Source organism: Suncus etruscus, chromosome 11 (genome assembly GCF_024139225.1).
Source record: "Suncus etruscus isolate mSunEtr1 chromosome 11, mSunEtr1.pri.cur, whole genome shotgun sequence".
NCBI classification, from domain to species: domain Eukaryota; kingdom Metazoa; phylum Chordata; class Mammalia; order Eulipotyphla; family Soricidae; genus Suncus; species Suncus etruscus.
Window position 1 is genome coordinate 93441983 of NC_064858.1, and position 26844 is coordinate 93468826.

Genomic DNA, 26844 nt, shown 5'->3' on the forward strand with positions numbered 1-26844 from the left:
TCACAGGAAAGCCTTCTGGTGCAATATCTGGAGTACAGAAAGCAGAGAATGGACCAATTGACTGGAGTGGAGAGATGCCTGTCTCTTGTAGTCTTTCTCGGTAAGTATAGCACACCTAATTCTCTTTAGCTCTTTGGTGTTTAGAATCTTTGCTGACTTACATCACACACACTTAAATGTATCATTATTTTTTTAATCAGGGGCTAGAGCAATAGCCCAGCAGGTAATACATTTGCCTTGCATGCGGCTGATCCAGGTTCGATTCCCTGGCATCCCATATAGTCTGATTGCCTGGGTAACGCCTGAGACTGTATGGCCCAAAAACAGAAAAACCTCTCCCCCCAAAAAAATCAGATGTTACTAGAAGCATATATGTATGGTGTCTTATCTTCTTGAACACAAAATCAAAAAGCTTGATTTTGCTTTATATCAGGAATTTCAAGGTCTCTATGAGAATATAGGAAAACATTTTTTGTTTTGTTTTTGAGCCACACCAGTGGTACTTGGGGATTATTCCTGGCTCTGCAAGCAGAAATCATTCCTGGCAGTCTTGAAGAACTATATGGGATGAAAGAAATTGAACCCGGGTTGGCTGTAGCAAAACAAAACATTCTATCTGCTGTGTTATCGCTCTGGTCCCAGGGAAAATAATTTTTAAATTGTCTTGAAATTCTGGCCAATGTAGGTAGAGATCTAAATTAGGACCCTTGTATCTATTATTTTTTTAAAAAGTTATTAAATGTGGTAGAAATAGGTGTAATGAATTCTAAAAAAAACACTCAAGGCCAATGAAGTTACTGTTACAGCATTTTGCCTAGATGGTGCTGCAGCCACAACCCTGAATCAGATCCTGGTACTGCATAGGATTTATAGAGCACTGCAGGCACAAAATTGGGAGTGTCTCTGAGCACCACTGGGTATGGTTCCCAAAATTATTAATGAATGAATGAATCAACCAGATTTATGAATCCTTAGTTTAGCACCAGAATTCAAAAAAAAACAGTATTGTCAGATAAGTATCCTGTTCATAAAGGATTAAGGTTATAAGAAATAGAGCTGAGAATGTGTCTCAGTGATAGTGCACCTGCCTTACACTTGTGATTCCCCACCACTAAAATTTTTTTTTGTAATAAAATGTAGGGCTAGAACTATGAAGTACAACTGGTAGGGCATTTGCCTTGCATGAAGCTGACCTGACTTCTATCCCTGGTATCCCAGATGGTCCCTTGAGCACTGCTATGAGTAATTCCTGAGTGTAGAACCAGGAGTAACTGTTGACTAATACCAGGTGTGACCCAAAAAGAAAGAAAAAGTAGAAAATAAAAGAGTATAGATTTTGGGACCAGAGCTATAGCCCAGCGGTCTGGGCATTTGCCTTGCATGCAGCCAACCTGGGTTTAATCCCCAGCATCCTATATAGTCCCCTAACCCTGCCAGTTTTTCTAAGTACAGAACCAGGAGTAACCTATGATAGCTGCTGGGTATGGCTCAAAAAAAACAACAAAAAGAATTAAAGATTTTACTGGTGGTTACTGGTGGAAAAAAAGACTAGTCAAGATTTAACATTTCTGGGGCCGGAGAGATGGCATGGAGGCAAGGCGTTTGCCTTGCATGCAGAAGGATGGTTGTTCGAATCCCGGCATCCCATATGGTCCTCGAGCCTGCCAGGAGCGATTTCTAAGTGTAGAGCCAGGAGGAACCCCTGAGCGATGCCAGGTGTGAAAAAAAAATAAGATTTAACATTTCTAATTACTGAATATTTATTTTTCATGATGTGATTATTGTGTAACTCACAGTGAATATAGGTTATAATTTGATAACCTCTTACTCTAATTATGGTTAATGAATATTAGTCATTGTTAATGTAATTGTCTTGTGTGTATACATGTATGTGTATATATGTATATACATGTAAAATATAGAACAAGATTTTTTTTTTTTTTGGTTTTTGGGTCACACACAGCAGCGCTCAGGGGGTACGCCTGGCTCTATGCTCAGAAATCGCCCCTGGCAGGCACAGGGGACCATATGGGATGCCGGGATTCAAACTGTCCTTCTGCATGAAAGGCAAACACCTTAGCTCCATGCTATCTCTCCGGCCCCATATTTTGATGTTTTGACTTCTGAGAAAACCTATTTTAGGGGACAGAGAGATAGCATGGAGGTGGTGCATTTGCCTTGCATGCAGAAGGACGGTGGTTCGAATTCCGGCATCCCATATGGTTCCCTGTGCCTGCCAGGAGTGATTTCTAAGCCTAGAACCAGGAGTAATCCCTGAGTGCTGCTGGATGTGACTCAAAAACAAACAAAAAATTAATATTATCAGTAACTGATAAATAGTTTATATTCTTATCTTGACAAAATATAATACATTCATTTACTCTTAGTAATTTTTTATTCTGTTTTAGGGGTCTTCAGGTTCTGCTTACCCCTGTTCTTGCGAATATCCTTGAGGCTGATCAGGAAAAGTGTTGGGGTTTTGACCAGTTTTTTGCAGAAACAAGTGATATACTTCACCGAATGATAATTCATGTTTTTTCACTACAACAGATGACAGCTCATAAGATTTACATTCATAGTTATAACACGTAAGTGCCTCTATATTTTCCTTGTATGTTGTATTTATAAAAAAAAATTTGAGGCCAGAGTAATAGTACAGTGAGTAGGAAGTCTGCATTGTATTTAATGAACTTGGGTTCAATCCCAGGTACACTATATATTCCCCCAAGCCCCACCAGCTGTAGCCCCTCAAAACAGGATTGGATATAAGCCCTGAGTATTGCCAGATAGCCCCCCAAACTCAAAAACTTAACTTAAGGGGGCTGGAGAGATAGCATGGAGGTAAAGCGTTTGCCTTTCATGCAAGAGGTCATCGGTTCGAATCCCAGCGTCCCATATGGTCCCCTGTGCCTGCCAGGAGCAATTTCTGAGCATGGAGCCAGGAGTAACCCCTGAGCACTGCCGGGTGTGACCCAAAAACCACAAAAAAAAAAAAAAAAAAAAAAAAAAAAACTTTAATTACAAAAGGAAATTGCAGAGATGCCTTCATTTTGCTAAAGGCATCCTGTTTCCACTTAGAAAATTATATTTGAGTGCTTGCTGAGTTCCTTTTCACTTCTCTTTGAAGCAATTTATTTCTGTACCTTTTCTTATAGTACTTAATCTCAGACCAAATAGCATCTATAAATGGTAAGGTTTGTTAATACTGTTCTTGGAAGATAGGAGATAGGCAAGTAAGGCACTTGCCTCACATGCAGCCAACAAAGATTTGGTTCATTGAGCACGCCAGTTTGACCCAAACTTCCACCCTGAAAAAAAAAATAAAACATTAATGTATGAGGAATATGAGCATATAACATAATCAAAGCTAAATCAGAGCAAAGGCCTATGCAGAGACAAATCACAGTTTGTTGCAAAAGCATTGCTTTTTGATGTAGATCTATGCAGAATCTACATTTTACCTCCAATCTATTGTGAAAGCTAATATAATTTATTTACCAAATACTACAACATATAGTCATGTTGCAGGTAGCATTCTTAAATTTTTTCAGTATTTAACTCAGCCTAGCAACAGATTTGTGAGGTGGATATTATTACTTCCACCTTATAGATAAGAAAAATCAGCACAATAAGTCAGTTAATTTTATGATAATGCAAAGTGCAAGTAAGATGGTCTGATTTCAGACTTCATGCTTAGGACCACAGAAATAGCACAGAGGTTATTTGCCTTGCATACAACTGATCCTGATCCCCCAGGCACAGTTATATGTGGCCAAAAACCAAAACAAAATAAACTTCATGCTGTTAAGTGTATTGTTACTCTCCAGTGTTAAATATGAAAATACTGTTATTTTCAGTGAAGAAAAAAAATCAGTTGGTTTAGTTTATTTCATCTTAACTGGATTTTGTTTAAAGTGCAGGTACATTATTTTTCTGTATACAAAATGTTCTTACAGTAAATTCTCTTTTCAGAATTATTTGTAGAATTTGGAAATAAATTATTTTTGAGATGTGACATTACTTAGTATATAAAATGCTAGGGAATGTAAATGATTATTTTTATGTAATTGTTGCTAGCTAAAATACTGAATTTCTTAAATTCTGTATGTTGTACTTACCCAGTAGAGGTATACAAATATAAGGTATTTTAGAGGGGACCTGAGTGGTAGTATAGCACATAAGTTGTTTGTTTTGCATAGGGCTGACCCGGGTTTGCTCGTTGGCATACTTCCATATGGTCCCCAGCACTGCCAAGAGTAACCTCTGAGCACTGCTGGATGTGGTCCCAAAACAAAAACAAAAATATTTTAGAATTGATGCTTTGTGGAGAGGTTGCATAGGATTTTCAGTTTAATAGACTTTATAGTATAGCATCCACATCAGCAGAGCAGTGCTTCTGTGGACTGGTCATGAGCTGATGAATCGCTTAGAAATGATCATTTAAAAATTTCTACATTGGGGGGCCAGGGCAGTGGCAGAGAGCGTTAGGGCATCTGCCTTGCCTGCGCTAGCCTAGGACAGACCGAGGTTCAATCCCCTGGTGTCCCATATGGTCCCCCAAGCCAGGAGCAATTTCGTAGTGCATAGCCAGGAGTAACCCCTGAGCATCACTGGGTGTAGCCAAAAAAACAAACAAACAAACAAACAAAATTCTACATTGGGAGTGAGTGAAAGGCTGGTAAGGTACTTTTCTTGCATGCAGCTGACCCGAGTTCAAGTTTAATCCCAGCAGGAATAATTCCTGAGTGTAGAGTCAGGAGTAACCCGAAGCATAGTTGAGTAGGTTGCCCCTCAGCCCCCTGGTTTTTTAATTCAATTATGTGTTTCTTTGTTTCCCCTACAGTGCTACTGTATTTCATGAACTGGTATATAAACAAACCAAAATTATTTCTTCTAACCAAGAACTTATATATGAAGGACGACGCTTAGTTCTAGACCCTGGAAAACTGGCGCAGAATTTCCCTAAAACTACTGAGGAAAATCCAATCTTTGTTGTAAGCCGGGAACCTCAGAATACCATAGGATTGATATATGAAAAAAGTAAGGTGGATTTTTTTTTTCTTCTCACTAAGAAAATATCTAATTGTAAAATTATTTGTCATTTCATAAGATTGATGACAGTGTTAATGTAGAACTTTCATAGGCATTAAATTAAATGAAAGAAACTAGTAATAGAACTTTTTTAAAGTTCTAATGGCAATTTATTAGACCTGGAATATTTTGTTTCATGCCGTGATGAAATAGTTTGTCATATGTCTTACTCTAGCTCTCAACTTTTAATGTATTACTAACTTTTTGTATCATGAATTTCAGCAAATAAATATTGTGTTTAATGAGAATAGGTCACTTTGTAAGGCTATGGATAAATTAAAGCAGCATTTTTAGAATTACTTTTAATTATTAACCCTACTGGGAAAATAAAGGTTACCCAAGTTTTACTTTTTTATTTGGATCATTGGTATTTATTTAGTTTGTAGGGTAAGCACTAAGATTATTGTATTGGAAAGTATTTAAGGAAAAGAAAACTAAACTTTTTGTAAATAGTTTAGTTTGTATGAAATAAGCATTCTTGCTTCACGTGGAGCTTTTAGTTTGTTTGATGTTTTTGTGGGGCGTGGATAGGGGTTAATGAATGCTCAGTAGCCTAGTTTTGTGCTCAAAGTGGTGCACATTTGAATCAGGGTTGCTGCTGCTTCAACAGCATGCAAAAACATTGCCTTGCCTCCTGTACTCTCTTTCTGGCCCCACTAAATGTGTTGTTTTGTTTGTTTGTCTGTTTAATCTAAGATCATTAAAGAGCTTTGATAGTAAGCCCAAAGATGTAGCTCAATGGTAGAAACATTGCTTGCGTATATGAAGCCTGCACCATATAAATTAATGCTTTGCCAATCATCATAATACATAATTTAGAGGTTAGCGTTAAATATAGAGGTTGCTATTTTAAAGTTTAACTTAAAAGATAAAATAATGTATTGGAAGCTCTTTTTTTTCCCAATTATTTTACTTTGTATTTCAGTTTCCCTCCCTAAAGTACATCCACGCTACGACTTAGATGGGGATGCTAGCATGGCTAAGGTTAGTATCTAATTAGATTGCAATTTTAACATATTAATTAAAAATATCCTATCAGTAATGGAAGTAATAATATATTATGATAGTGTATTACCAATATGATTGTTGGAATTTGTCACTTAAATTATTATATGTTATCAGCTATCTTATGTTTTTTAACATTAACTTTAAGATGAAATTTTTATTGCAGTTCTATCAGCTTATAGAAATGGACAGTTATTGTGATTTTAATGAACTTGATTAACAATAAGCTTTGAGAACTTTTGAGTAAGAGTTTTTCTTACCCATACACAGTACCAATAATGGACATTTTGTATTTCTTTAGGCAATCACAGGAGTTGTATGTTATGCATGTAGAATTGCTAGCACATTGCTGCTTTATCAGGAATTAATGCGAAAGGGTATACGGTGGTTAATGTAAGTAATAAATTGAAGTTTGAAAGTTAATATTCTCTTGGACCTCCCTAAAATGATAGTCAGCAATCCACTCTTTGATTCTTTAGATCTTGAAATTAGAAAACGTCTATACAGGGTTTTTATTATAATAACTGTTTTTTATTTTAGTATATGAAATATTTCAAAGCTATTTTTTTTATTGGATTCTTATAGTAGCCTTGTGAAATAAATAAGACATAGAATATCTGATTTTTTTTTTTTTTTTTGGTTTTGAGGCCACACTGGCAATGCTCCGACGTTACTCCTGGCTATGTACTCAGAAACTGCTCCTGGCTGTGGGATGCTGGGGATCAAACCAAGGTCCGTCCTAGGTTGACGTGTACAAGGCAAACGCCCCGCCGCAGCCCCAATACTCTGGCCCCAGAATATCTGAATTTTAAAACTTATCTCTGTGAACCAGAGAGATAATACAATGGGTAAAGCTCATGGCGTATCCGGGTTCAGTTCTTCATGTGGTGACATATGGTCCCCCAAATTCTACTAGAAGTGATTCTTGAGCACAGAGTCAGGATAATCTCTGAATGACACCAGGTGTGACGCCAAAACAAATCAAAAAAGTACCCCACACATTACATTGTGATAACAAACAAATCAGTGTTCAAAAGGACCTTGTTTTTCTTGACATCTCACTATCTTTAAAAGCTCAGCCTAGTTATCCTTCAGTACAACCTGAACTTCTTTCTAGATTATCTCCTCAGAATCTTCCTGTTTCAGCATTGTTATTGAAATATAATTCACATACTATATAATTCACCCATTTAATTTAAAGTGTTCAATTTAATGTGTAACAATTACCTTGACTTTTAAAATATTTTATTACCCCCCAAAGGGAAACTTGACCCCATTAGCATTCATTCCACATTTCTACTGAAAGCTCCTGAGCCTGTGGTAATCACCAACAGATTTACAGACTGTACATTTTCCTAGTCTAGATGTTTCATATAAATGAACTCAGACTGTTTGAGTACACACTTTCCATGACCAGTGAGTTATTTTTGTATGTGTATGTTTTATTTCTTTGTGGTTCTAAGGATTGAATTCCAGGATACTCTGATATATGTTTGAAGAGTTTTACTTTTATACACACTTTGTTTTGGGAGCTTCTGCATTGATGATGATGCTCGATACCTTTGATGGGTGTGATGATTTATACCTCGTTGATCTCACATTTTCTTCTCTCAGAAACATATACAAAGCTATTATATCTTTCTTGTTCTGCTTCTTCTGCTTACAACAAGAAAAAAACATAGTTATGAGGGTTTTTTCCAATACATAAAAGTTCAGGGGTTTTTTGCTTGTTGATTTTGAGGGCCATACCCAGCAGTTCTCAGGGTACTCTCCTGGCTCTGTGCTCAGGAATCACTCCTGGAAGACTAAGTGAACCATATGGGATGCCAGGGATCAACTGAGCTTAGCTGTGCGCAAGGCAAATGCCCTACCTGCTTTACGATTTCTTTAGCCCTTATTTTATATATATTTTTGTGGGGGGTGTCACACCCAGTAGTGCTCATGATTACTCATGGCTCTGTGCTCAGAAGTTGCTCCTGGCAAGCTTGAGGTGACATATGGGAAACCAGGACTCAAACCGCCGTCCACTCGGGGTCGGCCTTGTGCAAGGCAAATGCCCTACCCCTGTCCTATTTGCTCCAGCCCCCACTTAATATATTTTTTATGTGTTCATATATCTCTTTTTTTTGACCACCCTTATGTGTCTCATTTTTAAACCTATGGTTTTATCTTTCTGTTAGCTTCTTTGCTTTTACTAAGCAACTCCTAGAAAAATCTTAAGTGCTAGTTGCATTTATTTTTATAATATTGTTGAGGCTATAGTTTTCCTTTTTTTGTTTTTGTTTTGGGGTCAAACACGGCAGTGCTCAGGGGTTACTCCTGGCTCTATGCTCAGAAATCGCTCCTAGCAGGCTCCGGGGACCATATGGGATGCCGGAATTTGAACCACCATTCTTCTGCGTCTAAGGCGAATGCCTTACCACTATGCTATCTCTCCAGTCCCGAGACTATAGTTTGCAATTTAATTTTTTTTTTTGGTTTTTGGGCTACACCCGGTAATGCTCAGGGGTTACTCCTGGCTATGCGCTCAGAAGTTGCTCCTGGCTTGGGGGACCATATGGGACGCCGGGGGATCGAACCTGGTCCGTCCAAGGCTAGCGCAGGCAAGGCAGGCACCTTACCTCTTGCGCCACCGCCCGGCCCCACAATTTAATTTTTTAATTAAATCACCATGAGATAGTTTAAAATAGTTGAACTTTAGACATCCAATATCCTAACACTTATTCCTTCACCGGTGTTAATTTCCTACCACTAATATTCCCAGTTACCCTCCGTCATTCTATCATTCTGTTCCCAACCTCAGCCTGCCTCTGTAGCAGGCACATCTCTCTTTCTCTCTCTCTTTCTCTCTTTCTCCTTTTTTTCTTTTAGGCACTGTGATTTGCAATGCTGTTATTGAAGTGTTGCAGGCATATCACTTTACTTCCTTTCAATTCCCAGTTCCTTATTCTGAGTGATCATTTCCAACTATTATTATTATTGTATTGTCATAGGTCCCTTCTCTTTCCTAACCACGCTTCCCACCATTGTTTCTATTATCTTTGGGTATTATTTGGGTATTGTTTGTTTTTTAATCTGCAGATGAATGCAGTCATTCTGTCTGTTACTCTCCCTCTGACTCAGCATGATACTTTCATTGTCTGTTCATGTATAAACTTCATTACTTGATTTTTTTTTTTTTTTTTTTTTTTTTTTTTTTTTTGGTTTTTGGGCCACACCCTGCGGTGCTCAGGGGTTACTCCTGGCTGTCTGCTCAGAAATAGCTCCTGGCAGGCACAGGGGACCGTATGGGACACCAGGATTCGAACCAACCACCTTTGGTCCTGGATCAGCTGCTTGCAAGGAAAACGCCACTGTGCTATCTCTCTCCGGGCCCATGACTTCATTTTTTTTTAACAGCTCCATAGTATTCCATATGTAAATGTACCATAGTTTCCTTATATACTTATCTGTTGTCAGGCACTTGGGTTATTTCAGATTCTGGGTATTATAAATAGTACTGAAATGAACATAGGAGTGCAAATACCTTTTCAGCATTATTTTTTTGGGTCCCTGTGTATATTCTCAGAAGAGGTGAGTTGGGTGAAAGTTCAATTTCTAGTTTCTTGAGGAAGGTCTATATTTTTTTCCAAGAATGCTGTTATTGAAAAAAAAAAAAAAGAATGCTGTTATTGAAGTTTAATAAGTTAGGAGAAAAACAGATTTTTTTTTAGTGGTGACAGGGATCAAACCAGGCCTCAGACTTAGAAGGCAAAAATGCTATATTACAGAACTATGTCTTCCCCATAAATATATATATGTATATACATATATACACATACATACACACACACACACACATATTGGTTTTGTGGCCACACTCAGCAGCACTCAGGGGATACTCCTAGCTCTGCACTCAGAAATCACTCCTAGCAGGCTTTGGACCATATGGAATGCCAGAAATCAAATCCAGTCCATCACGGGTCAGCTGCATGCAAGGCAAATGCCTTACCACGGTGCTATCTCTCTGTTCTCCCACCCCCCAAATAATTTTTGTTTTTGGGTCATACCCAGCAGTGCTCAAGGGTCACTCTTGGCTCTGGCTCAGATGCCACTCCCAGCAGGCTCGGCCAGGACCGGAGACATAGCACAGTGGTAGGGCGTTTGCCTTGCATACAGCCTATTCAGGACAGATGGTGGTTTGAATCCTGGCATCCATATGGTCCTCTGTGCCTGCCAGGAGTAACCCCTGAACACCACTGGGTGTGACCCAAAAACAACAACAAAAAAAAGGTTTACTGAATGATCACATGACCCAATTAATCTATAGATTTTCTGTGATCCCTGGCAGGCTCAGGGGACCATATGGGGTGACAGGATTCTAACCGGGGTCCGTCCTGTATTGGCCACATGCAAGGCAAACGCCTTACCACTGTGCTATCCTTGCCCCTTCCAATAATTTTTAATATAGACACTACTTCTAAACTTCTTTTTTTAAATGTCAGTAATTTTTTTTTTGGGGGGGGGGGCACACCCGGCGGTGCTCAGGGGTTACTCCTGGCTGTCTGCTCAGAAATAGCTCCTGGCAGGCACAGGGGACCATATGGGACACCAGAATTCGAACCAACCACCTTTGGTCCTGGATCAGCTGCTTGCAAGGCAAACGCCACTGTGCTATCTCTCTGGGCCCAGTAATTATTTTATTATGGGAGATGGGCCCCATCCTACTATGGTCAGGGTTTTCTCTGCTCTACACTTGGGATCACTTTGGCAGTATTCAGGTACTTATTCTCTTATCTCTGGCTTATTAACAAGTATTTTTTAATATATTTTTATTTAAGTAACATCATATTTGGGTTACAGTCATAACCAGAACACCCCCCCTTCATCAGTGTATCATTATCCCCTCATTAACAAGTATTTTAAGTGTTGTGGGCAATATAAGGCTCTGTTTTGCCTTTTACGAACTTTAAAAAGTAAATCCCGTGCTTATATGGAGCCAGGGGTTGATCCCATTGATGTTATGCTTCAAGGATGGAGAAACCCTGAATCTCTTAGGCCACGGGAATTCCCTTTCTTCCCCAATGCTTACTGTGCCTATGCAAAAAAAAAACGTGGGGGGAACGCCAAACCCTACCACTCCAGCACCCATACTTTTTCTTGTTTTGTTTTGATTTGTTAGTTTTTGACTTTATTTTCCTTCTCTTTTTTCTTTCACTTTTCTCATTCTTTTTCACTCTTGTGGTTATTATTTAGAGATTTATTTTTATTTGCTGGGTCCATTTTTTTCTTTTTTTCTTCCATTTTTCTTTTCTTTTCTCTCTCTCTCTCTCTCTCTCTCTCTCTCTCTCTCTCTCTCTTCCTCTTCTTTCTTTTTTTGGTAGTTGTCACCAAATTTTTTCCTCCCCTTTTTCTTATCCTTTTTATCTCCAATGAGGGTGGAATAGATGCTCAATCTACAACAAGCTGTAAAGTGGAGACCAGTTGCACTAGCATACTGGGGGGTAGAGGAGGGAGATATGGGATGCGTACTGGGAACAGGGGTGGAGGGAGGACAGCACTGGTGGTGGGAATGCCCCTCATTCATTGTCACTATGTACCATAAATGATGTAGTGAAAGATTTGTAATGTACTTTGGTCACAATAAAAATTAAAAATTAAAAAAAATAAATCCCGTGCTTAAGGATATTATTTTTAAAAAAGAGAAAGAAAAGAAAAAATAAATAAAAATAAAAAGTAAATGTGGTTTAGTGGTAGAATATTTTACATAGATGGGCTCCATCTCTAGCACCATAAACAAAAACTCAAAATCCTAGTAAAAAGTAAATCCCATTCTTAGCTTATCAACTATAGAAATTAGGCTTCAGATAGCTCTAGGGGCCAGAACAGTATCACAGTGGGTATGGCAGTTGCTTTGCACCAGCTCACCAGGTTCAATCCTCAGCATCCATATGGTCCTCCAAGCCTGCCAGGAATGATTTCTGAGCTCAGAGCCAAGAATAACCTGTGAGTGCTGCTGGGTGTGGCCGAAAAACAAAACAAAAAACCCACAGTCTGTGTTGTCCTTACTCAGAGATCATGTTAACTTGTTTTAAAGCAGTGTCTAACGTAAAGCAATAAATTCTAGTAGAATTTATTTTTTTATAAGATGTAATGTTTTATAGCTTATTTCTGTGATTATAAATTTTTATTCTTTTTTTTTTTTTTTTTTTTTTTGGTTTTTGGGCCACACCCGTTTGACGCTCAGGGGTTACTCCTGGCTATGTGCTCAGAAATCGCCCCTGGCTTGGGAGAACCATATGGGACGCCGGGGGATCGAACCGCTGTCCGTTCCTTGGCTAGCGCTTGTAAGGCAGGCACCTTACCTCCAGCGCCACCGCCCAGCCCCAAATTTTTATTCTTTAGTATATTAATGTCCTAGATTTTAAAACTACTAAATTCCTAAGTAGTAATAGTTTATGCCTTAGATATGTATGTAAATTACAGAAATGTTTTCAGTGATAATGTCCTGAAGTGGGTGAATTGGGGACTGGGAGATTATTTCAAGAGCTGGAGTAACATGCTTTTTACCTTTGAGAACCTTGGGTTCAATCCATGTCACTATATAGTTTTTCCTGTCTCCCCCCCCAGCACCACAGAAGTAAACCCAAGCACAGAGCTGGGAGTAACCTGAGCACCATCAGGAGTGCACTTTAAAAATGAAGAAAGTACATTAGTTTATAATATATTGAGAATATTAAGAATTGGAATTAGTTATGGATGAGGGAAAATAAGTTTTTCAAAGAACTAATGAAAATAAATTATTTTTTAGAGAATTAGTTAAAGATGATTATAATGAAACTGTTCACAAAAAGACAGAAGTTGTTATCACACTGGATTTCTGCATCAGAAACATTGAAAAAACTGTGAAAGTGTGAGTAGATTATTTTCTTTCTAGTAGTGGTTAAAATGTTTTTTAAAAGTTGTTCTAGGTGGTTTAATTTGTTTACATATTTGCCATGTACTTAACTATATAGTGTGTTCTGCAAATGCTTGTTTTTAAGAGCTATCTTTGATGAAACCTACTTTTTCACAAAGGCAGAAATAGCCATTATCTGGGTAAGAAACGAATGTCATTTCTCTGGCATCTTCTCCCTCCTTTCAAAGAAAAGAAAAAGTAATCAGAGATAGAAATTGTTTTCGACTTTGTTGAGCAGACACTGTATGACCTACTACCAACAAAGTGAGGGAATTAGCCGGGAAGTCTATTTTTAGAATTTGACATTGCTTTTCATTTATTCTGATTTAATAACCATCCCTGACCTTTTGAAACAGAATATTTTAAATGGCTCTCTTCTAGACTACACTATTTATACTATATAAAGAACATAATAAATAAATAGTAAATGGTAATAATAAATAGTTCAATATTTTATTATTGACCTCTGTTAAGTCTGAAATTGTCTATTTTGACTTATGTCCTTGCATTCAACTATTTAAATTTATTTGTCTGCTTTATTTCTTTTTTTTTTTTTTTTTTGGTTTTGGGTTTTTGGGTCACACCCAGCTGCGCTCAGGGGTTACTCCTGGCTCTACGCTCAGAAATCGCTCCTGGCAGGCTCGGGGGACCATATGGGATGCCAGGATTCGAACCTCCGTTCTGCTGCATGCAAGGCAAACACCTTACCTCCATGCTATCTCTCCGGCCCCATCTGCTTTATTTCTTAACCTGCAAATTTATTAATAGAACTATATAAAATTTCTTATTTATTGGAATCCATTGTTCATAGGTTTTACAAATTCATACTTTTATTTTTTTGGGGGGGTTGTTTGTTTTTTCTTCCTGGTTATGGGGTCACACCCAGCAACGCTCAGGGGTTACCCCTGGCTTTGCGCTCAGAAATCGCTCCTGGCAGGCTCGGGGACCATATGGGATGCCGGGATTTGAACCACCGTCCTTCTGCATGCAAGGCAAACGTCTTACATCCATGCTATCTCTTTGACCCCTATACTTATTTTTTGTTTTTGTTTTGTTTTGTTTTTGACCATACAACATCCAGTGGTGCTCAGGGGTTACTCCTGGCTCTACATTCAGAAATCACTCCTAGCAGACTCAGGGGATCATATCGAATGCCAGGGATCCAAGCTGGGTCGGCTGCATGCAAAACAGACATCCTTCCTGCTGTGCTATTGACTCATCTCCTATACATTATTACTTTTTTAACAAATTATAAACTAACATATAGACTAATTTTTAATTATACTTTTATTAATTTTATTTTTCCTAACTTATTTTTATACAGCTATGAAAAAATGATGAAAATCAATCTAGAAGCAGCAGAGTTAGGTGAAATTTCAGATATACATACCAAATTATTGAGAGTAAGTATATACAAGTTATGACTCATAATCTGTTTTTTTATTTCTGACCAGATTAGAACTCAGCCTTCCAAGAGAATTGATATATGCATATTCTTTTGAAGAAAAGCAAACTTTTTCAGTTTTTAGGAATTCTTTACAATACTTAAGTATTCTTCTGCTCTGAAGTGAATTGTAGCATTTTCTGCTTGTGCTAAATACAAATATACCCTTATTAACCTATAATGCTGTGTCTGGGGATTTGATTAAGTGGTAGAGTGCTGCTTTATGACATATACTATATTATTCTCATTTCCAAGAACTCCTAGCATTTTAATTTGTGGATCTACCATATCTGTAACACAATGCTGTTTATTGTATTTAAGTTGCTTCTGATTTTTTTCATAACATTTCAGTGAACATTCCTGAATATGTGTGTGTGTGTGTGTGTGTGTGTGTGTATCTTGTGCAAGATTATTGTTTGTTTGGGGTCTGCATTTGACAGTGCTTAGGGCTTAACTTCTGGCTAACTCCAGGGATCACTGTTGGCAGGGCTGTGTGTGTGTGTGTGTGTGTGTGTGTCTTGTGCAAGATTATTGTTTGTTTGGGGTCTGCATTTGACAGTGCTTAGGGCTGTGTGTATGTGTGTGTCTTGTGCAAGATTATTGTTTGGGGTCTGCATTTGACAGTGCTTAGGGCTTACTTCTGGCTAACTCCAGGGATCACTCTTGGCAGGGCTTAGGGGACCTTATGTGGTGCCAAGAAGTGAACTAAGGTTGACTGTGTACAAGACAACCCTACCCACCTGTGCTGGTTTTTGTGTGGGATCCATTTTTAGAAGTTTTAGTCTGGGGCCCAGAGAGATAGCACAGCAGCCTTTGCCTTGCAAGCAGCCAATCCAGGACCAAAGGTGGTTGGTTCAAATCCCGGTGTCCCATATGGTCCCCCATGCCTGCCAGGAGCTATTTCTGAGCAGACAGCCAGGAGTAACCCCTGAGCACCGCCGGATGTGACCTATAAAAAAAAAAAAAGAAAAAAAGAAGTTTTAGTCTGAATGAAAGTGTATGCACATAGAAACTTTGATATTAATTTATTTGTAAGATTTATAGATTCTAGTTGCCAAATGACAAAAGCCATGTTTTTGTAAACACTGTATGTTAACTAGTTTTTAAGTGTTTGCTGTCTTTAATTTCTTTAATTGCATTTCTTTGGTTAATAGTAATGCCAGGCATCTTTTTACTTGTATATGCCAGGGATCAAATTCAGATCTTCGTTGTACAAAGCATGCACTCTCTTACTGAGCTATCAACCCAGGCAGTGTTAGAAGTAGTTTATAAAATGATTGTTTCCAAAAACAAACAAAATAAAATAAAATAAAATAAAATAAAATGATTGTTTCATGTCATGTACTTTAGATTAGAATCAAGCCGGAGAGATAGCACAGAGGTAGTGCGTTTGCCTTGCATGCAGAAGGATGGTGGTTCGAATCCCAGCATCCTATATGGTCCCCCGGACCTGCCAGGAGTGATTTCAGAGCGTAGAGCCAGGAGTAACCCCTGAGCGTGGCCGGGTGTGACCCCCCCCAAAGTAGAATCAACCTAACAAACCATCCTTGCATTTAAAAAAAAATATTACTGAATTTTTGGAAAATTTGGATCTGATACAGTTTGTTTTCTTTAGCTTTCCAGTTCTCAAGGAACAATAGAGACTAGTCTTCAGGATATCGAAAGCAAATTATCTCCAGGTGGATTGCTGGCAGATACATGGGCCCATCAAGAAGGCACACATCCAAAAGATAGACAGTAGGTTATAAGTGTATTTGGTAGTTTCTGCTCCTAATGTTTAATATCCTTTCTCACATTGACTCAGTTCATTTATTTGGATTTTCCTTTCTTAAATAGTGTTGAAAAGCTCCAAGTTCTGCTAAATTATATCACAGAGATTTACTATCAGTTCAAAAAAGACAAAGCAGAACGTAGTAAGTAAAATTTGCTCATTAATCTAATTCAGTTTGTATATATAGATTTAAAGTATGTAAATATTTTTCCTTTTTTCATTGATTTATCATTTGTTTTTAACATTATGGAATTCAAGTTTATTATATTTTAGTATATTTACCAAGTATTGGAAAGATTTGATTCTTTCAGGAAAGAGGTTATTATACTGAAAATCTTAAAGCCAACCTTTAGAGTATTTCTAATTAAATTTTTTTCTAATATTTTATTCTATTGAAGAATTAATATTACAGTATATTGATATACAGTATAATATTTGGCTTACATATATTGAAAAGTTATTACCACATAAGTTCAGTTAATATCTACCAGCTCAAAGGCACCCCCCAAAAAGGAAAAAAATATTTCATTTGTGATACAAACTCATAGAATCTATTCTCTCTTGGGGGCCGGCGAGGTGGCGCTAGAAGTAAAGTGTCTGCCTTGCAAGAGCTAGCCAAGGAAGGACCGCGGTTCGATCCCCCAGCGTCCCATATGGTCCCCCCATGCCAGGGGCAATTTCTGAGCATTTAGTCAGGAATAACCCCTGAGTATCAAATGGGTATGGCCCTAAAAAAACAAGAATCTATTCTCTCTTATCTTTTATCTGTACCATGCAGTAGTGTAAAAACTATAGCCATCTGCAGCTGGAAAGATAGTATAATAGGTAGGGTACTTGCCTTGCATGCAACTGACCATGGTCCCACGAGCTTCAACAGGAGTGTTCCCTGAGCACTACCAGGTGTGCCCCCCCCCCCAAAAAAAAAAAAACCACAAATTATAGTCATGTTGTAAATATTTTCCCCCTATTGTGTTGTGAATGTTTTGTTTTGTTTTGTTTTCTCTGAGGGCAACACCCAGCGGTGCAAAGGGCTTACCCCTGGCTCTGCACTCAGGCAACACTCCTGGCTATACTCAGAGGGCCATATGAGATGCTGGGGATCGAACTCGGGTCAGCCAGGTGCAAGGCAAGTGCTCTACCCAGAGTACTACCACTCTGGGTTCTATGAATATCTTAAATTAGGGGCCCTGAACTCTAGACACTGAAGGGCCAGAATGGAACAGAATAAAATAAGTCAGAGGAGACTGAGCAATAGAGAAGAAAGAGTTAACTACTTTATCTAAATGGAAGGACTTTGCTCGGGTTTATTTCATGTGTTGCTTCTTGAAAGAAGCTGCTAGAAAAGAAATGTTTTGATTAGAAGTGTGTCTTGAGGGGCCGAAGAGATAGCATGGAGGGTAGGCCTTTCATGCAGAAGGTTATCAGTTCAAATCCCGGTATCCCATATGGTCCCCCGAGCCTGCCAGGAGCGATTTCTGAGCAGAGCCAGGAGTAACCCCTGAGCAATGCCGGGTGTGACCCAAAAAAAAAAAATTTTTAAATAAAAAAAAAAAGTGTGTCTTGAGGGGCTGGAAAGATAGTACAGTAGTAGGGTGTTTGCCTTGCATGCGGCCTACCTGGGACCAACTCAGGTTCAATCCCAGCCTCCCATATGCTCCCCTGTGCCTGCCTGGAGCCATTTCTGAGCGCAGAGCAAGGAGTAACCCCTGAGCACTGTCGGGTGTGGCCCAAAAACCCCCCAAAAAAAAGAATATGTCTTGAAGTTTAAAATGTTGGCCAGTTACTATTTAATGTTAACACTGTATAGAATATATAAGTGTTAGTAAGCCAGAGTGCCCACGGTCACCTTTTTTTACATTTGGTAAATGCTTAGCCTTTAGCCTTTTCTAAAGTGTTTTCCTAAAAATGAATATATATGATGTACCTGGTTTTTATGTTTCTATAAAATTTATACATTTTCTTTGTTTTTTTTTTCAGGACTAGCTTATAACGAAGAACAAATCCACAAATTTGATAAGTAAGTGTCTGGGTTTTGTTTAATATTTGTACTTATAATAAGATTTTTCTGAAAAATTAAAATTAATTTCAGTAAAGATTATATTTTGGGGCCAGAACTAGCTCATAGGTCTGGAGTACTTGCCTGGCATGTTCACAGTTGTCCCTGAATCCTGTCCTTGTCACCATCTAGCCCCACCAATACTGCCAGGCTCCCAAACGCTTTACTGCTACTTGGGTAATTTTGGGACCACCAGGAATGCTCCCCTTAGCAAAGCTCGCAGTGGCCCTTCCCTGCCATGGTGTTGGGCCTTAATTTCTTTTTTTGTTTGTTTGGTGTTATGGTTTTGGTTTTGGTTTTTGGGTCACACCTGGCAGCACTCAGGGGTTACTTCTGGTTCTACGCTCAGAAATGGCTCCTGGAAGGCTTGGGGGACCAGGTGGAATGCCGGGATTCGAACCACCATCCTTCTGCATGCAAGGCAAATGCCTTACCTCCATGCTATCTCTCCGGCCCCACTGGGCCTTAATTTCAGGGCCTTAAATATGCAGAGTATTTTGTTTGTTTGTTTGTTTTTGGGTCACACCTGGCAGTGCTCAGGGGTTACTCCTGGCTCTACGCTCAGAAATCGCTACTGGCAGGCACGCGGAAACATATGGGATGCCGGGATTCAAAGCACTGTCCTTCTGCATGCAAGGCAAACGCCTTATCTCCATGCTATCTCGCCAGCCCCAGAGTTTATTTTTTTAATCACTAAGTCGCGTACCCATCCTACAAAATATTTTTTAATGCTGAAGAGATAGTACAGCAGGTAATGCTTTTGCAATTTCAGTCCCTGTTATCACATGAAGTGGTTCCTGAACACAGAGCCAGAAGTAAGCCCTAATATAGCCACGTGTGGCCCAAAAATAAACCAAAACATAATAGTTTAATCTATACTTTTAGAGAATTATTAGAGATGTGCTCACTAGGGGTTGGGGGCACACCTGGTTGGGTTACTCCTATCTCTGCACTCAGGAATCACTCCTGACTGTGCTCAGGGGACCATATGAGATACCACGTGCAAGACATGTGCTTTCCTTACTGCTGTACTATCTTTCTAGCCCTGTGTGCAGATTGAGATCCTCTCTGCTGATCCTTGATTTGGTATGGGAAAGTGAAAGGGCAGTCTTCTGCCTCACGTGTTCTGATTGCAAAACACATGTAGAAAATAAACTTAAGGGACCAGAATGGTAGCACAGCGGTAGGGCGTTTGCCTTGCATGCTGCTGACCCTAGACGGACCGAGGTTTGATTCCCAACATCCCTTAGGTCCCCCAAGCTTGCCAGTAGTGATTTCTGAGTGCTAACAGGTGTGGCTCAAAAACAAAACAAAACAAAAAAGAAATAGTCGCTTTTCTTTTTTACCATTCTTTTTTTTTTTTTTTTTTAACATTCTCTGCTGTGAACTTTTCTCTTGTTGTTAAGTTTATTTTAGAGACCTCTAGTTTTTCTACTGTACATATTCGAAAGTCTCAGCAGTCACTCCAGGAGCATTCATTTTATATATTTGAAAATAGAAAGACCTATTTTGGGTTAAACCTCTGATTATTTCTTAATTATAGGCAAAAATTATATTACCATGCAACAAAAGCTCTGACCCACTTCACAGATGAGTGCGTTAAAAAATATGAGTCCTTTTTGGATAAATCGGAAGACTGGACGAGGTAAATAAACTCTGAAAGGGCATTTACTAACTGACGTACAAATTATACTTTAGCGTTTATTGTATATTTTAAATAAGAATTTCATTAATTGATACTTTTTGGTTTTCAGGAAGATGCTTCATCTAAGGAAACAATTATTATCACTAACTAATCAGTGTTTTGATATTGAAGAAGAAGTATCAAAGTACCAAGACTATACTAATGAGGTAAAAAACTCCAAGAGTATTGAAGAAAAAAGGTCATTTTCCTAGTAGGAAAAATTCTGTTTATATCTAATAATGATTGACAAGGTAGAACTAGGATGTAATCTGCTTTTAACTCTTGCCCAATTGTAACATGTATTTTGAGTCATATTTTGAGGACTTAAGTGTTTAAAACTACTGTATTTTCCAGCGTATAAGACGACTTTTGAAACAAAAAAAAGTCAACCGACAATCGGGGGTCATCTTATATGCCCAGTATATCCCGAAAAATGTTTCAATATGCCGCTAAACGAATATTGTCTGAATATTGCCACGAAATAAATTTTCCAACTCGATCCTGCACCAATCACTGCCAGGCTGCTCGGACCGCCTCTCTAACTCAGCCAATCCAAGCAGGCTTTTGATGCATGCAAATTAGACAATGTTCTGGACCTGAATCTACACTGTAAAGCCTGCTCAGATTGGCCAGAGTCAGAGAGGAAGTCTATGACAGTAGAACCTTTGAACCTTTGCTTGTTGTGATTGGCTCACTGTGGAAGATACAGCACAGGAACATTCTGTCTTATACCGCAAATATAGGCCCAAACCTATGTTTTAACTATAAAATTAGGGGGTCATCTTATACGCTAGAAAATACGGTAAAACTTCTGCACTCAAAATTTCTAGGCTGGGAGGTTACCTGAGTGGAAATATTACATTTTATTCAAAGACTGTAGTAAATATTGTGTTTTCTGATTGATGTGGTTTTTCTGATATTTTAGTTACAAGAAACTTTACCTCAGAAAATGTTTGCAGCCTCCAGTGGAATGAAACATACCATGACCCCAATTTATCCATGTTCTAACACATTAGTGGAAATGACTCTTGGGTAAGAACTTTGTTGTTTGCTAACTATAATGTTGCCACTTTTTATTGTATTTGTGAAACTTAGGATATTTTAATTTGTTGTAAATATGTTTGCTATGTTAATGACTTAGTTCATTTTTTGAGCAGTTTTGTTTCTTTACTTTTATGTATAGTATGAAGAAATTGAAAGAAGAAATGGAAGGAGTGGTTAAAGAACTTGCTGAAAATAATCATATTTTAGAAAGGTGAGTAATACAAAGATCATTCTTCCCTGGTGATTGTACATTTAAGTATAAATCTGGTTTTGAATCTGACCTTTTATTCAGGTGGCTAATGGAGAAGGGATCTAATAGGAAAGGGTTTAAGTCACAACTCCTTTGTTTTGTGCATACGGAATATGTATTTGAGCAATTGAATAAAGACAAGTCAATTCTGATTAATTCAGTTTCATAGAAGCACTGGTTAACATGGTTATCATTAAGATCACTTGTAAAAGTGAAATCTTTAGTATGTTATTTTTTATGAGAATGTCTCACTTAGAGCCATGACTTTTCATTTTAGCCCCAGACTTACACATAAGATGCCAGTACTCTTCTTGATGCTTTGTCATTTGCAGAGCCTCCTGTAAAGTTCCTTACAGATCATAAGGCTGAAGAGATAGAACAACAGATCAGGCGCATGCCTTGCACTTGGTCAGCCCAAGTTCCATCCCTAACACCACATACAGTCCCCTGAGCACAGAGTCAGGAGTGATCCCTAAGCAGAGCTAGCTGTGGACATATAAACCAAACAAACAAACTCCTTGCCAAACAGTGTCACCTGTGTGCACAGTTCTTTTAAGGAATTGAGTATCTGCTCATCTACAGAACCTCAGCATTGAGGGAGAAAGAGGCCAAGGAAGCCATTTCAGGTGGCTGAGTCCGGTCCTGATTTCCTCAGTGAGTTTGTGGACTCTAAGTCCTCCTAAAAGTTCTCTAATATTAAACCACAAATAAAAGTATTTCACATTTAAGTGGCATTTTAAGCATGGAAGTTTCATACTGCAGTATCACTTACTGTGCATCTCAGTATTGATCAGGAACAGAGCACATAGAGTCAAAGATCTATAGAATTTTTGTTGGTTTGTTTTTTGGTTTGTGGGTCACACCCAGCAGTGCTTGGGTTATTCCTGGCTTTGTGCTCAGAAATTGCTTCTTTCAGGCTTGATGGATCATATGGAATGCCGGGATTCGAGCCAGGATCTGTCCTGTGTTGGCCGAGTGCAAGGCAAACGCCTTAACGCTATTCTATTGCTCCGGCCCCTGATCTATAGAATTTAAATTTCCTTGGAAAAGACTGACTCTGGAACCCAGCTTCCTTATTTCTCCTCTCATCTTTTCTCCAAAAGGCCAGAGTTTCCTAAAATTTGGAAGAATAACAGTCATGACATCACACGATACTTGAGCTCTGTTCCAAAATTTTATAGACACCTGTCATATAATTAGTTTTCTTATTGTAAGTAAAATTTCAAGCAATAGATAATTGTATAAGTTTGGAAATAAAAGACCATATTTTTATCATATTCTCATTTCCCACAAAAATGACCACTGTTTACAATCATATTTATAAGAATTGAGTCAGTCAATTCATAGTTTACCCTAGTTCAGTTTTACTTTTTCACAGAAGGCTACTGCTTTATGACTTAAGGCTAATTATTCTCATTTTCAAGAGCTGCTTAGCATTTTAATTTGTGGCTCTATCATATCTGTGTAACACATTGCTGTTTATTGTGTTTAAGTTGCTTCTGATTTTTCCCATAATATTTCAGTGAACATCTCTGTGTCTGTATCTCTCTTCATTAACTTGTGCAAGATTATTATTTGTTTGAGGGACACATTTGACAGTGTTTAGGGCTACTTTTTTTTTTTTTTTTGGTTTTTAAGCCACACCTGGCACACCGGTGGTGCTCAGGGGTTACTCCTGGCTAACTGCTCAGAAATAGCTCCTGGCAGGCATGGGGGACCATATGAGACGCCAGGACTCGAACCAACCACCTTAGGTCCTGAGTCGGCTGCTTGCAAGGCAAATGTCACTGTGTTATCTCTCTGGCCCCTACTTTTGGCTTACTCCAAGAATCACTCCTGGGGCCGGGCGGTGGCGCTAAAGGTAAGGTGCCTGCCTTGCCTGCGCTAGCCTCGGACGGACCGCGGTTCGATTCCCCCGGTGTCCCATATGGTCCCCCAAGCCAGGAGCGACTTCTGAGCGCATAGCCAGGAGTAACCCCTGAGCATTACCGGGTGTGGCCCAAAAACCAAAAAAAAAAAAAAAAAAAGAATCACTCCTGGCAGGGCCAGGGGACATTATGTGGTGCCAAGAAGTGAACTAGGGTTGGCCATGTACAAGGCAAGCACCCTACCCACCTGTGCAGGCTTTTGTGTGGGATCAATTTTTAGAAGTTTTAGTTGAGGAATTCTGAATGAAAGTGTTTGCACATAGAAACTTTGATATTAATACAGAGATGGTGTGGGGGAGGAGGGAGATGGGCCCATTGGTGGTGGAAATACTGCACTGGTGAAGAGGGGTGTCTTTTTATAAGTGTAACCCAACTACAAACATGTAATCATGGTACTTAAAGATATTAATTAAAATCTTTAATATTAATTTAATTGAGGGGCTGGAGCAGTAGCACAACAATAGGGCGTTTGACTTGCATGTGGCTGAACCCAGCATTCTATATGGTCCCCAAGTCAGGAGCGATTTCTGAGTGCATAGCCAGGAGTAACCCCTGAGCATCACCAGGTGTGGTCCAAAAACCACCAAATATATATATATATATATATTTGGTTTTTGTTTTTTGGACCACACCCGGCAGTGCTCAGGGGTTACTCCTGGCTGTCTGCTCAGAAATAGCTCCTGACAGGCACGGGGGACCATATGGGACGCCGGGATACGAACCAACCACCTTTGGTGCTGGATCAGCTGCTTGCAAGGCAAATGCCGCTGTGCTCTCTCTCCAGGCCCACCAAAAAATATTTTAATTTATTTGAAAGAAGTATAGATTCTAGTTGCCAAATGATGAAAGCCATGTTTTTGTCAACACTGAATGTTAGCTAGTTTTTAAATGTTTACTAACTTTAAGTTTTAATTTGCATTTTTTTGGCTAATAGTAATACCAAGCATTCTTTTTTTGTTTGTTTGTTTGTTTTTGGGGTTTTGGGCCACACCGGCAGCACTTAGGTGTAACTCCTGGCTCTCTGCACTCAGAAATCACTCCTGGCAGTCTCGGGACCAGATGGGATGCTGTTTGTCCCAGCCATATGGAAGGCAAACACCCTACTGCTGTGCTATTGTTCGGGCCCTCTTTTTTTTTTTTTTTTTTTTTTTTTGAGGGTTTTTTTTTTTTTTGGTTTTTGGTTTTTCGTGCCACACCCATTTGATGCTCAGGGGTTACTCCTGGCTAAGCGCTCAGAAATTGCCCCTGGCTTGGGGGGACCATATGGGGGGATCGAACCACCGTCCTTCCTTGGCTAGCGCTTGCTAGGCAGACACCTTACCTCTAGCATCATCTCGCCGGCCCCCAGGCCCTCTTTTCTTTGGGGGGGTTTGGGTCACACCCAGCAGCGTTCAGGATATACTCCTGACTTTGCACTAAGAAATCACTCCTGGCAGGTTCAGGGGATCATATGGGATACCAGGAATCAAACCGGGATCCATCCTGGGTTGGCTGTGTACAAGGCAAATGCCCAACCCTTGTGCTGTCGCTCTGCCCCCCCCCCCTCCCCCCCGCCCAGCATTCCTTTACATATTTTATTCAGTTATCTTTTCTCTGAATTAACTGCTGGGTTTTAAAATCCCTTTTATTTTGTTATATATTAAATACATGGGTTATTTTGGTTTGGGGACCACACTCGTTGGCTTTCAGAGGTTACTCCTGGCAGGCACGGGGACCAAATGGGAAGTCGGATTTGAACCATTGTTGATCCTGGGTTGGCCACTTGCAAGGCAAACACCCTACTGCTATGCTATCTCTCCGGTCCCTGTTTTAATTTATTTTTTTATTTTTGGGCCACACCCAGCGGTGCTCAGGGATTACTCCTGGCTGTCTGCTCAGAAATAGCTCCTGGCAGGCACGGAGGACCATATGGGACACCGGGATTCGAACCAACCACCTTAGGTCCTGGATCCGCTGCTTGCAAGGCAAACACCACTGTGCTATCTCTCCGGGCCCCCCTGTTTTAATTTTTATGTAATCTTTATGGTGTTCACAACTTCAGCTAAATTCTTAATTTACTTCATAAGGTTATTACTAAATTACATTATTATATATTATAGTTTATAATATTATAGTGTTATTTATATTATATGTTATAATCATAATTATGTTATATGATTGTATAATTATTACATATTACTAAATTCTATTTTTTATATTTAAAATAGTAATACTATATTTCAGTGAAAAATCAGCTTCTTGGACTCTTTCAATAAAATAGCAGTTTTTCCTTCCCAAAAAAGTGACTTGTATTCTTTTTTTTTTTTTTTTTTTTTTTTTTGGTTTTTGGGCCACACGCTGCGATGCTCAGGGGTTACTCCTGGCTGTCTGCTCAGAAATAGGTCCTGGCAGGCACGGGGGACAATATGGGACACCTCCAGATTCAAACCAACCACCTTTGGTCCTGGATCGGCTGCTTGCAAGGCAAACGCCGCTGTGCTATCTCTCCGGACCCGTGACTTGTATTCTTTAACGCATTAGGAGTCAAATAAATCAGTCTTTTTAAGATTGGCTTTTTCTTTTGTTTTTAGGTTCGGCTCTTTAACAATGGATGGTGGCCTTCGCAATGTTGACTGTCTTTAGCTTTTCTAAGCAGTTTGAGAAAACTAGTTTGCACAAGAAGATGAAGCTGAGACATTAAATGAATAATTCTGTAGGTGATCTTCTGTTTCTACAATTCAGTATTTGATGTGGTTGTGTAAATATGTACAATATTGTAAATACATAAAAAGTATATAAATTTTTGGCTGCTGTTGAGATGTAATTTTACCTTTTAACCTTTATAATCATATGAGGATATTTGACCTCAGTGAGCACTCAAAGAAAGCCATGACAGTTATGCTGAGAAATGGATCCTTTACCTTTCTGACTAGGGCTACTATGTCTTATGTCTCTGCCTGCCTTCTGAAACATTTGACATGAGCCAAAGCTGGCATCCATCCAAATCAGAAAGCACAGACAGTTGACACAATTGAAGTGGTAAAAAAGAGAGGTGGCTTTCGTGAGGGAGGAACCAAACCGAGCCACTATTGATTACAAGGTTCATAATATTTCTGAGAAGGATGAGATGGCATTATTTCATTTTTTATAATGCCCAGATCCCAGTTATTGTTGTATTGGTTTCATTTCAGATTAACTATTAAGCCAATTTTATAATGATTTAATTGTTAGTCTATTCATTTTATTTTCAGTCGTAAGTATATAATTGTCATAAAAATTTACGATGATTTCAACTGTTCAAAGCTGTATATTTCTTCTTTAATTCTGCTTACCACCTCATGAAAAAGTACCAATAAATTTCTCAGTTTTAATGTAAAAAGTTTGTGGTCTTTTGTTTAAGAAATAGTGGTAATTTTAAAAATAAAAGTTCAGGGGCCGGGAAGGTGGCGCTAGAGGTAAGGTGTCTGTCTGCTTTGCAAGCACTAGCGTAGGACGGACTGCGGTTCGATCCCCCGGCATCCCATATGGTCCCCCCAAACCAGAGGCGATTTCTGAGCGCATAGCCAGGAGTAACCCCTGAGCATCAAACGGGTGTGGCCCAAAAACCAAAAATAATAAATAAATAAATAAATGAATAAATAAATAAATAAATAAA

General features: G+C 39.0%; 1 protein-coding gene across 2 annotated transcripts in view; it reads left to right on the plus strand.

Moving 5' to 3' along the window:
• Positions 1-26568, plus strand: part of TBK1 (TANK binding kinase 1) — a 52544-nt gene extending 25976 nt beyond the window's left edge. For both annotated transcript variants that reach the window (XM_049782743.1, XM_049782744.1), the window contains 15 exons: positions 1-100; positions 2409-2588; positions 4844-5040; positions 6017-6075; positions 6398-6489; positions 12887-12988; positions 14358-14436; positions 16093-16214; positions 16314-16390; positions 18226-18265; positions 19848-19949; positions 20059-20155; positions 20914-21020; positions 21172-21243; positions 25781-26568. The exon at positions 1-100 is cut by the window's left edge and continues 11 nt beyond it. In XM_049782743.1, the coding sequence (XP_049638700.1) occupies positions 1-100; positions 2409-2588; positions 4844-5040; positions 6017-6075; positions 6398-6489; positions 12887-12988; positions 14358-14436; positions 16093-16214; positions 16314-16390; positions 18226-18265; positions 19848-19949; positions 20059-20155; positions 20914-21020; positions 21172-21243; positions 25781-25832 (1478 nt within the window). In that variant the 3' untranslated portion in view covers positions 25833-26568. The remainder of the gene's footprint in view (positions 101-2408; positions 2589-4843; positions 5041-6016; positions 6076-6397; positions 6490-12886; positions 12989-14357; positions 14437-16092; positions 16215-16313; positions 16391-18225; positions 18266-19847; positions 19950-20058; positions 20156-20913; positions 21021-21171; positions 21244-25780) is intronic.
• The last annotated feature ends 276 nt before the right edge of the window (positions 26569-26844 follow it).